Here is an 18,590-nt window from a genome sequence, read left to right as displayed (position 1 = left end):
TGTAAATAAGAGCCATTTAACTAAATAATCTGAACTGAAACTATCTGTGTAGTTATGCTGCTATAGGCTTAGGCTGCTGGAGGACATAACGACCACTTTCACCCTCTTCGCTACATTCGCACACTACTCTCCAATTTTGCATTATTTGCTGTTATTTCAGCTTTTAACCTTGTTCTCTCTTTTCTCTTCCTAGAAGCTACACCTGGCCTGGCTCTGTGTCTGCCTGTGACACCTTTCTGGAGAGGGGAATGGTCCGAGCTTCTGCTGGCAACAACTTAATGCTCACCCTCTACCGATGATCCACATAGCCCTGTCTTTTGTGTGTTTAACCCTTTCTCTCTCCTAGACATGGAAATTGACTGAGCTTTTACTGTAACTAATTATATGTGCTCTCTTTCAGACTCAGAGTTTATCTGGCTCAGAGTTTATCTGTTCTTTCTTTCTAGGTGAAACGACTAAAGGAGCTACACCCATTAACATTTACTTTTTCTGGATCAGTGCTTCTGTGTTGTTTTTGTGTCTCTGCTCTGTTCTCTCAAACCCCCAGTCGGTCGTGGCAGATGGCCGCTCATACTGAGCCTGGTTCTGCTGGAGGTTTCTTCCTGTTAAAAGGGAGTTTGTCCTCTCCACTGTTGCTACATGCATGCTCAGTATGAGGGATTGCTGCAAAGTCAACGCCAGTGACTGTCCACTGTCTCTACATGCTCATCCGGGAGGAGTGAATGCTGCAAGTCACTGACTGGATGCAATCTGCTGGGTTTCCTTAGATAGAAAAACCTTTTATCCAATTTGAATAAAAAGCTAACTCCAACTGCACTGTTCAATTGTTATGATTAATAGGAATGTATGTACCTGACTGTTGTGAAGTGCCTTGAGACAACATGTGTTGTGAATTAGCGCTATATAAATAAAACTGAATTGAATTGATCAATGAAGGTCTGATTAATATGACTTTTGTGGTTTCTTCTCTTCATCTTTCCCACAGAAAGATAGAGTGGGAAAAGGTTACTTTGGTCAAGTGCATCAGCGTCTGAGTGAATATAGTAAAGTAGAATGATTCATTAACTCAGTGCCTGGTTGATGCAGATTCATACAGTAAGAAGACAAGACAGAAGGCTGACAGAGTTAAATAAACGAGCAATATTACCATTTTAGAACAAAGAAACATCTAATCATGAAACACAAACCATCAAAAACTGCTTTCATTTACATTACATTTTACCCTGATTTACAGCAACAAAACTCTCCCTGCTAAAACAGGATCCAATATCTTTCCACCAAACACCATCATCTATGGAACAGATGTTAAAAATAATAATGCAGTCTAAGTAATGCTAAAAAAAAAACATGTTTGGAAAGCTCCTGAGAAATTAACATGTTTAAATAAAGAGTTACTATCTGCTGAATGTTCTTTCTTAGAACCTCTTACTTCATATGTAAACAGGTAGTTATCCAAAAATTAGAAAGAAATTAGAAATGCCTAGAAATCTGCTGTTGACCTGAATCAGACAATTTTCCTTTTAAACAGCCAGTTAAAAATTCAAATTCCTAGGTCCGTATTCACAAAGAACCCTAAGACTAAAAGTTGCTCCAAGTGAAAAAACTCAGAATTTCTCAAATTCTAAGATTTTTCTTAGAATTTTCCCTCGGTAAAAGTTATTCACGAAGCATCATAGGCTTTAAGAGAGTTCCTAATGTGAGGAAATGTTAAGAGTAGTGAGGGGGACTTTTAGTGAGCTTAAGGGTGTCTTAAGCAGACAAAAATGTTGGTGGAAAGACAGAGAATGGAGAGATATTCCCTGAACAATGAATAACAGCAAATTAATAAAACGCTACTGGCTCAGCAGCGCAGAGATCCACCTACTAAAGAGTCGCGTAAATGAGCACATACATTTCTATAACAATCATCCAATTATTATTATAGAGATAAGATTACCCCCAGTGGGCCCACCACCTGCAGGGGGAACCGTGAGGGACCGGTGCAAAGAGGATTGGGTGGCGGACGAAGGTGGAGACCTCAACGGCCCGATCCCCGGATGCTTAGGCTGGCTCTAGGGACGTGGAATGTCACCTCGCTGGGGGGGAAGGAGCCTGAGCTTGTGCGGGAGGTCGAGAGATATCGACTAGAAATAGTCGGGCTCGCCTCCACGCACAGCGTGGGCTCTGGAACCCATCTCCTTGAGAGGGGTTGGACTCTCTTCTACTCTGGAGTGGCCCACGGGGAGAGGCGGCGGGCTGGTGTGGGTTTGCTTGTTGCCCCCCAGCTCAGCCGTCTCGTGTTGGGGTTTACCCCAGTGGATGAGAGGGTTGTATCCCTGCGCCTTCGGGTTGGGGAGAGGTCTCTGACTATCATTTCAGCCTACGGGCCGAGTGGTAGTGCAGAGTACCCTGCCTTCTTGGCGTCCCTGTCGGGGGTGCTGGATAGTGCCCCTCCCGGGGACTCCATTATTCTGCTGGGGGACTTCAACGCCCACGTGGGGAACGACAGTGACACCTGGAGAGGCGTGATCGGGAGGAATGGCCTCCCCGATCTGAATCCGAGTGGTGTTTTGTTATTGGACTTCTGTGCTAGTCACGGATTGTCCATAACGAACACCATGTTCAAACATAAGGGTGTCCATCAGTGCACTTGGCACCAGGACACCCTAGGCAGGAGGTCGATGATCGACTTTGTTGTCGTATCATCGGACCTTCGGCCGCATGTTTTGGACACTCGGGTGAAGAGAGGGGCTGAGCTGTCCACTGATCATCACCTGGTGGTGAGTTGGATCCGCTGGAGGAGGAGAAAGCCGGACAGACTCGGCAGGCCCAAGCGCATAGTGAGGGTCTGCTGGGAACGCCTGGCGGAGCCCTCGGCCAGGGATGTATTCAACTCCCACCTCCGGGAGAGCTTCGACCAGATCCCGGGGGATGTTGGAGACATAGAGTCCGAGTGGACCATGTTCTCTGCATCTATTGTCGATGCTGCTGCCCATACCTGCGGCCGTAAGGTCTGCGGTGCCTGTCGTGGCGGCAATCCCAGAACCCGGTGGTGGACACTGGCAGTAAGGGATGCTGTTAAGTTGAAGAAGGAGTCCTATCGGCTGTGGTTGGCTTGTGGGACTCCTGAGGCGGCTGACGGGTACCGTGAGGCCAAGCGTGCTGCGGCCCGGGCTGTGGCAGAGGCAAAAACTCGGGCTTGGGAAGAGTTCGGTGAGGCCATGGAGAAGGACTACCGGTTGGCCTCGAAGCGATTCTGGCAAACCGTCCGGCGCCTCAGGAGGGGGAAGCAGTGCTTTGCCAACACTGTTTATAGTGGGGGCGGGAGACTGCTGACCTCGACTGAGGACATTATCGGGCGGTGGAAGGAGTACTTCGAGGATCTCCTCAATCCTGCCATCACGCATTCCGTGGTGGAAACAGAGGCTGGGGACTCGGGGTTGGATTCTTTCATCACCCAGGCTGAAGTCACCGAGGTGGTTAAAAAGCTCCGCGGTGGCAAGGCTTCGGGGGTGGATGAGATCCGCCCTGAGTACCTCAAGTGTCTGGATGTTGTAGGGCTGTCATGGTTGACACGCCTCTTCAACATTGCGTGGCGGTCGGGGACAGTGCCTCTGGACTGGCAGACTGGGGTGGGGGTCCCCCTTTATAAGAAGGGGGACCGGAGGGTGTGTTCCAACTACAGGGGGATCACACTCCTCAGCCTCCCTGGTAAGGCCTACGCCAGGGTATTGGAGAGGAGAGTCCGACCGATAGTCGAACCTCGGCTTCAGGAGGAACAGTGTGGTTTTCGTCCCAGCCGTGGAACACTGGACCAGCTCTATACCCTCTACAGGGTGCTCGAGGGTTCATGGGAGTTTGCCCAACCGGTTCACATGTGTTTTGTGGACCTGGAGAAGGCATTCGACTGTGTCCCTCGTGATGCCCTGTGGGGGGTGCTCCAGGAGTATGGAATCGGGGGCCCTTTATTAGGGGCCATCCGGTCCCTGTACGAGCGGAGCAGGAGTTTGGTCCGCATTGCCGGCACTAAGTCGGACCTGTTCCCAGTGCATGTTGGACTCCGGCAGGGCTGCCCTTTGTCGCCGGTCCTGTTCATAACTTTTATGGACAGGATTTCTAGACGCAGCCAAGGGCCGGAGGGGGTCTGGTTTGGGGACCAGTGGATTTCGTCTCTTCTTTTTGCGGATGACGTGGTCCTGCTGGCCCCCTCTAGCCAAGACCTACAGCATGCGCTGTGGCGGTTCGCAGCCGAGTGTGAAGCGGCTGGGATGAGGATCAGCTCCTCCAAGTCCGAGGCCATGGTACTCGACCGGAAAAGGGTGGCTTGTCCTCTTCAGGTTGGAGGGGAGTTCCTGCCTCAAGTGGAGGAGTTTAAGTATCTCGGGGTCTTGTTCACGAGTGAGGGAAGAATGGAGCGGGAGATCGACAGACGGATCGGTGCAGCTGCCACAGTAATGGGGGTGCTGTGCCGGTCCATTGTGGTGAAGAGAGAGCTGAGCCGAAAAGCAAAGCTCTCAATTTACTGGTCGGTCTACGTTCCTACCCTCACCTATGGCCATGAACTTTGGGTCATGACCGAAAGAACGAGATCACGGATACAAGCGGCTGAAATGAGCTTCCTCCGTAGGGTGGCCGGGCACTCCCTTAGAGATAGGGTGAGGAGCTCGGCCATCCGGGAGGAGCTCGGAGTAGAGCCGCTGCTCCTCCACATTGAGAGGAGCCAGTTGAGGTGGCTCGGGCATCTATACCGGATGCCTCCTGGACGCCTTCCTCGGGAGGTGTTCCAGGCACGTCCCACCGGGAGGAGGCCCAGGGGACGGCCCAGGACACGCTGGAGGGACTATGTCTCTCGGCTGGCCTGGGAACGCCTTGGGCTCCCCCTGGAGGAGCTGGAGGAGGTGTCTGGAGAGAGGGACGTCTGGGCGTCTCTGCTGAGTCTGCTGCCCCCGCGACCCGGTCCTGGATAAGCGGAAGACGACGAACGAACGAACGAAGGAACGAACGAGATAAGATTAACCTTATCATTCCCCTATGGGAAAAATAAACCAGCAGCATGTAGGATTAAAGGTGCTCCTCTAAATCTGCAGCATCTTGCTGGAAACACTGAAGGTCCTAAGCTTCCTCAAGACATACAGTCTGCTCTGTCCCTTCTTGTAGATGGCTTCACTGTTGCATCTCCACTCCAGTCTGTTGTGCAGGTGAACACCAAGGTATTTATACTCCTCCACCATCTCCACATCTTCTCCCATGGTGGAAATAGTGTTTGACTTATTCCTGCTTCTGTTAAAACCTACAGGGGTTGGACAATGAAACTGAAACAGCTGGATTTAGACCACAATAATTTATTAGTATGGTGTAGGGCCTCCTTTTGTGGCCAATACAGCGTCAATTCGTCGTGGGAATGACATATACAAGTCCTGCACAGTGGTCAGAGGGATTTTAAGCCATTCTTCTGGCAGGATAGTGGCCAGGTCACTACGTGATACTGGTGGAGGAAAACGTTTCCTGACTCGCTCCTCCAAAACACCCCAAAGTGGCTCAATAATATTTAGATCTGGTGACTGTGCAGGCCATGGGAGATGTTCAACTTCACTTTCATGTTCATCAAACCAATCTTTCACCAGTCTTGCTGTGTGTATTGGTGCATTGTCATCCTGATACACGGCACCGCCTTCAGGATACAATGTTTAAACCATTGGATGCACATGTTCCTCAAGAATGGTTCGGTAGTCCTTGGCAGTGACGTGCCCATGTAGCACAAGTTTTGGGCCAAGTGAATGCCATGATATGGCAGCCCAAACCATCACTGATCCACCCCCATGCTTCACTCTGGGCATGCAACAGTCTGGGTGGTACGCTTCTTTGTGGCTTCTCCACACCGTAAATCTCCCGGATGTGGGGAAAACAGTAAAGGTGGACTCATCAGAGAACAATACATGTTTCACATTGTCCACAGCCGAAGATTTGCGCTCCTTGCACCATTGAAACCGACGTTTGGCATTGGCATGAGTGACAAAAGCTATACCAGCCTGGCCGTGTATATTGACCCTGTGCAGCTCCCGACAGATAGTTCTGGTGGAAACAGGAGAGTTGAGGTGCACATTTAATTCTGCCGTGATTTGGGCAGCCGTGGTTTTATGTTTTTTGGATACAATCCGGGTTAGCACCCGAACATCCCTTTCAGACAGCTTCCTCTTGCCTCCACAGTTAATCCTGTTGGATGTGGTTCGTCCTTCTTGGTGGTACGCTGACATTACCCTGGATACCGTGGCTCTTGATACATCACAAAGACTTGCTGTCTTGGTCACAGATGCGCCAGCAAGACGGGCACCAACAATTTGTCCTCTTTTGAACTCTGGTATGTCACCCATAATGTTGTGTGCATTTCAATATTTTGAGCAAAACTGTGCTCTTACCCTGCTAATTGAACCTTCACCCTCTGCTCTTACTGGTGCAACGTGCAATCAATGAAGACTGGCTACCAGGCTGGTCCAATTTAGCCATGAAACCTCCCACACTAAAATGACAGGTGTTTCAGTTTCATTGTCCAACCCCTGTACAATCATCTCCTTTGTTTTATTCACATTCAAGATGAGATGATTGTTTCTACACCATGCTACAAAGCGGTTCACCAGCTCCCTGTACTCAGCTTCTAGTTCATCTCTGATCGACCCAACAACTGCAGAATCATCCGAGTATTTCTGCAAGTGACAGGAGTCTGTCTTGTACTGGAAGTCTGAGGTGTACAGAGTGAAAAGGAATGGTGAGAGTACAGTCCCCTGTGGTGCTCCTGTGCTGCTGCCTACCTGGTTAGACTCACAACCCTTCAGTCTCACAAACTGTGGTCTGTTTGTCAGGTAGTCTTTGACCCATGAGACTGTTGAGGCCTCCACCTGAGTCTTCTGGAGTTTCTGACAAAGCAAATCAGGTTGGATTGTGTTAAATGCACTGGAGAAATCAAAGAACATGATCCTTACAGTGCTGCTGGCTTTGTCCAGATGACAGTGGGTTTGTTGAAGCAGGTGTATGATGCCATCTTCAACTCCACAGCGATAAGCAAACTGAAGGAGGTCCTGATAGTTTATTGTTTGCTTACTCAGGTGGGCCAACAGGAGTCTCTCTAGAACCTTCATGGTGTGGGATGCCAGGACAACAGGTCTATAGTCATTCAGGACTGATGGTAGAGTTTTATTTGGTACCAGAACAAGGCAGGAGGTCTTCCACAACACTGGGACCTTCTTCTGGGCCAGGCTAAGGTTGAGGAGGTGCTGCAGAATCCCACAGAGCTGCTCTGCACAGGCCTTCAGAACTCTAGGGCTGCCACGATCTGGACCTGCAGCCTTGTTCCGGTTCAGTCTTTCCAGTTGTCTCTTCACTTGACTTCTTGAGACACACAGGTGGAAGGGGGAGTCAAAGGGAGTATCAGCATCTTCTGATTTAGTTGAAGGCAAACGTGTAGAAGCAGAAGGGTCCATGGCTGAGGCGGAATATAAAACATTTGAGGTGTGACAAAAAAGCTGTGGGTCAAAGGAGGGTGGGATGTCTGTTTGACTGTGGGCAGGAGAGGTGGATGCTGAGCTTGTTTCTGAACTGAACCTATTGAAGAATGTATTTAATTCATTGGCTCTGTCCAGACATCCATTGGTCTGATTGTCCTCCTGCTTGAAGCATTGGATCTTCTTCATCCCTGACCACACATCTCAGATGGAGAACCCTGAGCATCCTCTTCATGAGACTGTTGTACAACAACAAGGTGTCTTCAGTCAGAGGCTTCTTCAGATCTGCTGTAAGACGGAGCGCTACAGGAGATCCTTCCTGCTCACAGCCATCAGCATCTACAACGGCTCTTTGAAGAAACCTGCAGGATATGAGCTACAACATCTAATTTCCCTTTGGGATTAATAAAGTATTTTTGAATTTGAATTGAATTTGGTGAATTTCTCTTCATTGAATACCATGAGCCCATTTGTTGTTTTTTTTTTTGTGGCTTTTTGCAACAACCAATCACAGATCTGAGAAGACAGCATCACATCTAGCAACAGGTTAACCACACCTCCTCACTAAGATAGGAATTTCTGTCGTCTCCCTGCTCAGAGTTGCTCTCTGCAGCTAGCTGAATCACTCTTAAGTTAAGAATCCTTGGCAGATTTTTTTAGGATAATTTAGGAGCTCCATGAGAGGAGGACTCTGAGAATCTTTGTGAATATGGGCCCAGATCTTTTTCCGATCACATCAACATAATTTCTTTATGTGAACGATGTTACTGAGGAAAACAACTCAAAACCCTTTATTAAGGAGTTTTTAAATGAACTCGGAGGAAGTAAAGAGATGCTATTAAAATAAAACTATTTTCTATGACATGTCAAGACATTCACGCTGAAAGAGAGCGAGAGACTATCAGCTTACAACAGGAAGGCCTAACATATTACAGCAATGTTGCTTTAATTCTCCTTTGGAACTGTCAACCTCTGCCAGTCTTGGAATGTGCTGGATTTGGAAATGTTGGCGGCCATTTGGAAATCTCAAAGTTAAAGTAAATGTCAACATAGTGTAAAGAAAATACACAAAGACTTTGTTTTTGCAATGACAGCAATGTTAACCACGGTAACTGCAAATACAGGACGCTAAATGCAGTTTAACCTGTGAGCTCTTAGTTTTAGAGTTTTAGTTTTGTTTTAAAATGATAAAACAGTGTTTTACTGCTGCTGCCACATGCATTTCCTCTGCTCCTAATATAAAGACCACTCATGGCAAGAAAGCTACCAGATACTTTAAAGCTGTTCTTACAGACAAACCTAAAGCAACAAAACTTAAGACTGGTAGGTCAAAGCTTTAGAAAACCTGAGTAAAAAGTTTAAACTTCAGTTAACTAATTAATCTAACTTGTTACAAAATCCTAATTGACATAGTAAACCTTCTCACACAACTGCTTAGCACTTACCCTCCTGGTGTTGTCCAAAACTTTGGGGTCAGGCTGACCATAGTTGGGGGGATTGGCGTGCGGATCGTAGCCCAGTCTGGAAAGCATGGGAGCAATGTTGGCCATGTCCCTCACCACATCAGGTGGAATCTTTCCCACCCATTTGGACAAGGCTTCCACATTTACTGGCTTTATGACCTGGTCTGTGGACCTCTCCACTCTAAAACAAAAGACAAACACTGATTTTAGTTGTCATGTCAACTATAAACACAGTATCAGTTCCAAGTTTTTCTACTGCATGTCTGCAATGAGGAGACTTTCATCTCAGGTTACCAGTTTAAATATTCTGATAACACTAGCCCTGGCAAAAAACAAGTAATAATGTTTGTTTTTCTTTCTTTTTTACTTGGTAGCAGTAAAATGGAAATCCTATATAAGACTCAAAATGACCTCAAAAATGTAATGACAGTGTTGGAATATCTGGCACATGTGTTTAAAACAATCAAATGATAACATTTTAAAATCCTCAATATTAGTGAAAAAAAAGGATTTACTCTTTGTTTTCAGTTTCCATAACAAATACCTGCTCAGGCCAAATTCTGCAAATATGTCTGCAGATAAAAGAGAGTGCTTGGAAGAACACACAGCCCTAACAAGAGAAATGTTAGCTGAAACAATGAAAAGGATTATAAACTTCTTTAAGACGGAAAAACAACTGGAAGTGTGAAAAAAGGCTGTTCCAAGTCAGCTGCATCTAAAACATAAACCAAGTCCAAAAGATGGGTAAGGTTGAAAACATCCAGGGAGACAAAGGAGGAATGACAAAGTTTAAAACAGTTTGAAGATGATATCAAATTAAGTTTGGAGGGCAATAATTTTGTTTCTTCCCCTTCACAAATTGATTCTCTTGTTCATAGTGTTACTTCATCATTGCGTGGTGCATCAGACAATGCAGCCCCCTGGAAAAAGAAGGTAATTATTCATAGGAGGCTAGCTCCTTGGTTTAATTCAGAGCTGCATACTTTAAAGCATAACCTTAGGTTATGCAAGCTGATATTTACAAAATAAAAGTCTCAACATTCCTTAGTTGGGGCCTGCCATAGCAATGAAGGGAGAACAGTGAGTGGCCTGACTCCCATGCCATTGCCTGGTGACAACTATTACTACACATCTCTAAACTGGACTTTTTATTTATTGACGACTGCCAAAGCAATGCAAGGACGCATGATTACTGGTGAAACAAGAACAGGTCTAGATAGACATCTTAACCTTCTACCCTCAATCATGATGCACACCGTTCTGTTGCTTTGGTTCTGTACCTCAGCCCCACAACATTTGGATCTGGTCCAAGAAGCACACGCCAAGAGGCGGGCCCCGTCTAAATTTCTTCAGAAATTTTCTAGTTTATTACTATTGTTATTGTGTGAATGCTGAAGAGTGAATAGTTTTAAATGGCAATTTCATAGACATTTGAATATACGCTGTAGTAGAATTTTAGCTCATTTTAGCTTATATATTGCTTTTTGCATGGTAGATGGGTTAAATTAATATCAGCCTTCATGCTAGTGATAGCCAATATGCTACCGTTAGGATTGTAGCTTCTCTTTCTCCTCTCTTCTCTCTTAGCTGAAGAACACTTTGTGTTTTTTTTGGCAATTTCTTGTTTGTTTTTGTGTTTCTTCAGCATATTTGTTGTTAGTTCATTTTTTTCTGAAATTTCTGCAGTTTTTTTGTGTATTTTAGCACTGACTTCAACTTATTAGGCTATATTTTTGCTTCAGTCTGCTTTTTCAGCTCATCTATGGCAGCTCTTTCCTGCTTTTTTAAAGTTTTTGTCAGTTCTTGGGTTTCAACAACTCTTTCAACAAGTAGTTTTGAGGTAACTTTACATTGTTAAGCTGTTTTATAGCTAATAGTCTTCCTGCTCAAACAGATCAGATGACAGTTTTTCTTTGCTGTTTACTAATTTACCAGATTTCAGCAGATTTTCTGCAGTCAATTTCAGCTTCTTTCTGCCAGCCTTCAGCTAAAAAATTCAGCTTACAGCATTCACACTGCATTTTCGCAGGAAATGCAAATGTTTCTAGTTGATTTTGTTTCCATTTTCCAAGTCAATCCAAAGCTTTGATCAATTCAGTCCATAAACTGCTGGTTCAATCTCCATCTACACTCAGCACGCATCCTTAGTTTTGGTTATTTCGTAGAATAGTGCATGCTTAATTAGGTAAAAAGTTGATGAACATGAATAGTTGGTTGAAAGAGGGAATATTGGTTTAATAAATATTCACATAAATAAAGAAACAGCGTATGTGTTTTTTCTGTGTGAGAGTGATTATCAGTCAAAATAAGATTGTGTTTCACACTAGTAAAACATTTGATAAGACAGACATTTAGCATGGTTTTGGTTAATAATTATCAGTTACTAATTACAATTAACTAATTGTAATTATTAAGTGCTGTGAGCCCAATAATCACACCACCAGAGTGCATCTCTGATCTCAATTCGTAAGAAATGATTTTTGGTTAGAATGCATTTCTTCTGAATTATGATTTTGAATTATAATTTGATAAATATTTATAATCAATAATCATAACCCTTACACAGCCATGGACCCAGAGACCCGAAGCCCAAAGGCACAGCACTCCCCAAGCAGAGGCCTGACAGAGCCGGGGGGCCCAGGCCCTGCCAAGCAGCCACAGGGAGGGAGCCGACACACACCCATGCACCCAGCCTCAGACACAGAGAACCACCAATGCACAGACAGGCAGGCCAGGTTCCCCACCCTTCCTATCCTTGTCAAATAATAACAGTCAGTCACTGCACCACCAACTCCATCTTAGCGCCTCTTTTCAGCTGCAGGTAACGTTGTTACAAAATAAGAACAAGTCTGACCTCACAGCATGTAGACACGCTCACATTCCTCCACACAAATGTGTAAGTGTGCTTGTGTGTTGTGAGAAAAATATTTAGTTTTGTTTCAATAATTTTTTATGAAAATGTGAAATTTTCTGAAATTGCACATATTTTACTTTAAAAGGTTCTGAACAAAGTAGTTTAAATAAATTATTAAAACAATTCTAAAGTTATTTTGCACTGTAAAACCTGTTCTAGTGTTCTTCCTGGAAGTGATGTGAATTTCACATTATTTATATTGTTAGATTGTTAAATGTGTTGCACTTCATTTCTTTTACTGGAATTATTTAAGATCTGGTTGAGATGTCTAACTGTAAAGCTGTTCTTGCTTTAAGTGTTTTATTGTTTTATTGTTACAGAGCTGTGCCCTTAAGTGCATACTATGGGTTCAAGAAAAAAACAAAAACAAAGAAAACATTGCAATATTAAAGAATTGTTTTTATTATTTTGGAGAAAATATTTTTATTCCCAAAGCATTCACATTAGAGTAACCTAAAAAGTAGTTGTCAGATTAACGGACTTATTAAAAAAAATTACTTTAAGGTGCAGCCCTACTTTTAAGGCATGAACGTAGCTTAGGAAACCTGAAATATCTGCTTGGTTCATCAAGATATTGTTTGATTGCTATTGTGCTCTGGCGTTTGTAGATGTCAGGTGACTCGCCAGCAGCTGTCAGCTGATTGGGCGGTCGATGCTAGACCCAGAGAAAACACCTGACTCCTGGCACATTGTTTTCAAACTCCTGGTGGCTTCACCACTGAGCGGAAGATAATCACAGATGTAATTCAGTCAGATGATGTCTAACAGTTAATGTCTGATAAGAAAGGTAACATGTTAGAGTTTAAGATGTACTAATAAATTAAACAAATGGTATTTCCCATCAATGTGTTTTATTTATAGTGTTATATTTTTTATGCCCATGAGCATAAAAATTATTTTGAACATTTTAAAAAGGCTGATAAATGAACGAGAATAAATTGAAAATGTAAAAAAATTAGTATAAAAAAAAAAACAAGGTTGTAAGATGGTACAACTGCTAAAGTTCCTCAAGGATTAAATAAAAAAATTTTTTTTAAAAACGAGCAAAAGTTCAGACTCCATTTTTATGACTTGGCAGCTCTGTGCTTCACGCTGTCACAGTCACGCTCAAGTAAAGGAGGGAACAGCTGGTGAAGGCTGGACTGTCCAATTTCACAGCTGCTCACTTCCAGCCTCTTCAGTTCGGTCTACACAGCCTCCTTCACATCTTTCTTAATATTTACCTCAGTTCAACCATGTCATTACAGGAAACTTCAGGTACCTGGGCATCGATTCCTACCTGGCTCAACAAGCTGACGCAATTAAATTACATCCCATTAGTCAAAGCAATAGAAGACAACCTGACACAGAGAACTCTCTAAACTATGGGGAGTGTCTGCAATCAAAATGATGGTCTTTCCAGCAGAAAACGATATCTGCTCTTTGATCCTAGTTAATTCTGAGAAAAAAATTACAATTTACAGTTCCACCAGCAATTGTTGCCATTTCATAAATTATGTTCACCCAAAACACACACACTCATTAAAAGTGATACAAGTGAAAGTTTTGTTATCTTTACATTAGAATTAAGATTTGTTTAGAATGATCATCCCTGGCTAACAAATTAAACGATATCATAGGCATAAAGGCAATGAAAGCAGATTGTATGAAGAATGTTTTATTTTGATCAAATAAATCCTTCCTGCAGTCCAATAAATCCAAAAAGTTATTAATCTCTAGGTTGCTCTCCTCCCCCACAACTCTGTTTACCACCCCGCTGTCCGCCCAGCCCCTCTGCTCCTGTGTTTCCTGGTTGACTCTATGCTTCAATACAGCAATTCACTTTCCTCTAATTCATTTACTTTGCAATTGAATCTTTACACTGTAAGGGAATAGTCTCCTGCATGATTAATAGAGTGAGCTGGTTTTGTCATCGCAGGAGAACGGTATAGATGCATTCTGAGAGGTGGGCTACAATCCAAACATCCACTCTGAGATAAATGGAGAGAGAATCACTTTAGGTAACTCCATCAAGGCCCAAGAGGCTTCTGAGCAGAGCTTTACAATGCTGTTAGAAGCAGGCAACCTACCATGTAAAGCAGCAGCAGGTCTGTACTACTCATTGGAGCAGTCTTCAAAGTCAAAGTCCTGCAAATCATCAAATGGTGATGGAAATGTGGAAAAAGTAGCAATAATAGTAGTTGTAGTAACTTGCTTGGTCATTGTCTCTTCCTAACACAGTCTGTGTTTTACATTTTAAAGCAAATGAACGTGGTCACTTTTAAGCCAGAGATGGTAATCAAGATTAAATGAACATGCTCAAAACGAGAAGTTGTGCAATGGTCAATGCTGGTTTTACTGTCAGAGAGTTCCCAAGATGATGAAAACTACTGCAAAATGAACAAATATACAACAGGCTAATTACAGGCGCATGTGAGGCATGAACATGGTTCTGAAGAAGGTCCTGCCTCAGCTCCTCTGCTTTTCAGCTGACCTACAAAGATGCGTGAGACTGACAGGTAGTGGTTTAAGTAGACAAGCACTGCAGAAAGCTAATTAAAGAACAGTATAATGAGAAAAATCCCTGTAAGATCATTACACTGTTATTATGTACTTACAGTGTGTTCAACAGTTATGATGAAAATGTTTAATCTGCAATCATTTTTGATATTGGTTTGATTTCTGAAAGTTACCTTAACCCCTCCCAGTTTAGTCCTGAAACCCAGCTTTGAGAGACAATGGTTTAAGACATTTGACAGGTTAGTTATAAGTAAACTGGGAATACTGTTCAAACACCACAAGCTGCTGCCTACTTTGCATTAGCTTCAACATAGCAAGATGTTTGACAGTCCTGCAGATGATTCATTTAGTTTCACATGATTTGTTTCCCCACAGCCCTTCCTAAACACTTTGCATTTTTAAAAACTGAAAATAAAATAACTCTTTGATTAAAATGTGAAGTTGTTACAATCCTGCCTACAAAGGAGATGTACTGTAATTCAGTTCTAGTAATTAGTAAATGCAGCCATTACAAGTTAACTGTGCAATGATGAGTTGAAGACTTTGAGTCCAAAACCAACCATTACAGTACTTTATAATCAGGTTAGTAATTTTATATAGAAACATAATCTTGACCAGTCTGCAACTGGTCCAGTAAATCACCTTAAGGTCTCCATCCTAGATATGAAAATAAGTGGATAAAAAGATCTCAAAACTGTAGTCTTCAAGCAAGACCTAAGTTTTCCACCCTTAGCACAGTTAAATCTAGAAGCTACTATTTTCTATTCCATTCTTTCTGAATACGTAAGTTGTCCCACCTCACTCCTCATTCCATCTAAAGTCAGTATAAAGAATATTAAACAAACATAGGTTGCAGCTATGTCAGAATTAAAGCACAGTGCTAAGTAGGCTGGAGGCATCAATAAAACAAGTTAACAGATTTCTATTTAAAAGAATTTAGCAATTATTTCGCATTACAATTAACTGGATCACATGAACATGTTTTTAGTGAAACACCATCAAGAATCAGACAATATAACCAAAACACAAAGTCTCAATATCAGCTAGAGTTAGTTAACACTGTAACTAAGGCCAGAATTTAAAAACTAAATATTTGATCTGGTTGATTTAGATATGAAACACATTAAGTCTACACTGTAACCCACATCCTCCCCTCTTCTTGGCTTTAGATATGACAAAAAAGCAATGCTAGTTCCCCTCATGTTGATGCTTTTAATGGCCTTCAGTGTGTGAATTATTAATTGCTGGCCCCACTTTCACAGCGTTGTGTTGTGTAGCAGCCATGGCTGATAAGAGAATCACACAAAGACATCAGGATCCAAAAGAGGGTGGAGTCAGGGAAGACTGAAGGCTGCCTCTTCTGGGATAAGTAATGGAGTAGGTCTCTCAGCTAGACAGAGCTTCCATTAAATCAAGGCTAGGTAATTGCTATTAATGCTGAGGCAAGGTCCCACTCTGGGGCCTGGCTGCCCACTGACAGAGATGTTCATATAGATAGAGACCCAAAGCAAAACAGCAGGAGTGCTGGTGGTTGCAGTGTGTAAAGAGGCATCTTCTTCCACGTGTCATGGGGGTTGACTTTAATGCACTGTATGCCAAGGACTGTTAGGAGGTGAGACAGAATGTTCCTGATGGTAAAAGGCAGATGAACTTCCCTGAAGCCTACTTGTAGCTGGCCTTGTCTTCGATCAAACTGGATCAAGATCCATTTACCCCTGAATGGATCTTGATCCAGGGATATACTGTCAGCCAAACGGCCTGAAGCAACATTAGAATAAAACTCAAAGCAACATGGTCATCCTTTATGAACACATTAGTCCTGACTGTAGACACTATTCTAGTATATACAGTGGCTTGGCTCGCTCAGTGGTTCCCAACCTTTTTTGCCTCGTGTACACCCTGAGCAATTTTGTTGTACGATGGGTTTTCAGCTCTAATTAAACATAAAGATAACTCTGTTGTGGTGAAAGTGAAAAGTAATCTAAATAAATACAAAATCAACATGAATAATAAACCAGCCTTTACTATAACAAAATCTGAAACGCAATATACTGTCCCCAATAAACAGACATTTAAACCTGTAAAATCAGATTCAGGCTCAATAATATTCAGGCTCACAATATCATTTTTACTTTGTCTTCATCATTTAACAGAGTTTTAATGAGACACCTCATGAAAAGCTTTGATAGATCTGGAGGCAGAGTGGAAGCAGCTGTTACTTTTCTCTCTCCTGGTAGCAGAGCATCATGCAGGTGAACAGCAATGACACCCCTGCTTTAGTCTTTCCTACCTGTAGTTGTTTATTGTGCCTTTTCTGCTCTTTTGGTTGATACCAGCTTGGTGTATTTTACACCTGGGTCCTAGTACAGTTTACACATCTAAGAATTATCCCTAGTAACTGATGATATTTACCCATCATCTTGGAAATAAAATATTAAATGTTTCCAAGTACCCGCTGCAATATGCTCATATACCACTAGGGGTACGAGTACCCCCAGTTGGGAACCACTGGCTTGGACAATTATTTATCTGGATATATGTTAGCATTGTTGTCCTACTAGAACATGAATCTTCATAAAGCCTTTTGCAGCCTCCAACTAGAGGCTCGATCCACCTTCTCATCAGCCACAAATAGCTGAAGCTGCCACCACCATGTTTCAACATGGGGAAGGTATTGTTAGGGTGAGGAGGTCATTTTCCTTCACACATAGCATTCTGCACATAGGCCACAAGGTTGATTCTGCTCTCATTTGACCAGGGCACCCATCTTCCACATGTCTGCTGCATCCCCTGCACAGTTTGGAACAGCCTGAAAATCAAAGTTCTTAATTCCATTCTTTTGACAATGGCTTTCTTCTTGCCACTCCTATAAAAAATTTGTGGAGTGTATAACTAATAGCTGTCTGGTCAACAGATTCTTTAATCTTATCAGATTGCAGTCTCTGAAACTCCTCCAGTGGTTCTGTGGGCCTCTTGGCTGTTTTTCCGATTAATGCTGTCCTTGCCCTGCCTTTCAGTTTAGGAGGATGTAAGGAATTATGATTATTGATTATACATATTTATCAGAAATTCTAATTAAAAATCTGAATTTAGAAGAAATAAATATAAATTCTAGATCACTCTGGTGGTTTGATTATTGGGCTCACAGCACTTAATAATTACAATTAGTAAATTACCATTAATAATTATTAACCAAAACCACGCCAAATGTCACTGTGTTATCAACCGTTTTACTGAATGGTGGACCACTAACCTCCTCTTGAAAGATAATCACTTTAACACAAAATAAACACAAACACTGCTTCTTTATCTATGTAAAGATTTATTAAACAAATAGTCCTTCTTACAACCAACTATTCTGGTCCAACAACGTTCACCTAATTAAGCATGCACTATTCTACAAAAAAGGGTACATCAAAAATAAGGATATGTGCTGAAGGTAGATAGGGATCAAACCAGCACTTTATGGACAAATGAGAAAAAGAACAATTTGGATTAACTTGGAAAAATGAACAAAACCACTACACGGTTAAGCCTTTCTTCATAGGTGCGTCTCGACAGCGGCTGTCAGCTGGTAGAACGGTAGGGTCACGCCCCGGACGCAGAGCATCTAGCAGCTGGCTCCATAGCCACTAACAGCTGATAGCCCAACATCTCGAACAAAGGGTTGTAAAACTCTGAAGTTCAGCTTTAACTCCTAGCTGATTGGCTATCAGCAGGGCGATGGCCCCCAAATTTGAGCGCAATCTCTCGTTGCGCTTCCACAGTGTTCAGACGTCAAATCAAAACAGTTCAGCATAAAACCTTTGAAACAATATTTCATGCAACAGGTTAATACCTTGGATTAACTAATGGTGATACTAGTTCACCTTAACTATGCCTCACCCTGCCCAGACCTCTAAATGCACCTATCCGATTTAGTATAAAAAGAATGAAATTACTTTGAAGTCGATTTCTTCTCTTCACCGGCTTGAGGATGGGTGGTAAGTCTGAAGAAAAACAGGGGGAGCCAGAGTGTCACATGCCCGTGATCAACTCAAAAATGGTAAACTTCTCATCCATCCAAAACGGGAAAAAAATTAGGAATCGTTGCAGTCGACTGAAAAACAAGCATGAAACCCGTCTCCTTGGAAACAAAACCTTTTCTGTTTCACCTGCGTCTGCGTCCAACAGTCTTCAATCAAGATATGGATCTTCTGATCTTCTTGTATCAGACAGATTTCCATCTCTGAAGCTCTT

The 18,590-nt window shown here is 42.9% G+C and overlaps 1 protein-coding gene across 2 annotated transcripts in view; it reads right to left on the bottom strand.

Annotated features, from left to right (window-relative positions):
* Positions 1 to 18,590, bottom strand: part of tpst1 (tyrosylprotein sulfotransferase 1) — a 60,543-nt gene that overhangs the window by 19,201 nt on the left and 22,752 nt on the right. For both annotated transcript variants that reach the window (XM_047392097.1, XM_047392098.1), the window contains exon 3: positions 8,921 to 9,119. In XM_047392097.1, coding sequence (XP_047248053.1) covers positions 8,921 to 9,119 — 199 coding nt within the window. The remainder of the gene's footprint in view (positions 1 to 8,920; positions 9,120 to 18,590) is intronic.

The sequence above is a fragment of the Girardinichthys multiradiatus genome, chromosome 18 (assembly GCF_021462225.1).
Source record: "Girardinichthys multiradiatus isolate DD_20200921_A chromosome 18, DD_fGirMul_XY1, whole genome shotgun sequence".
Taxonomy (NCBI): domain Eukaryota; kingdom Metazoa; phylum Chordata; class Actinopteri; order Cyprinodontiformes; family Goodeidae; genus Girardinichthys; species Girardinichthys multiradiatus.
This window is presented reverse-complemented; position numbering and strand designations above follow the sequence as displayed.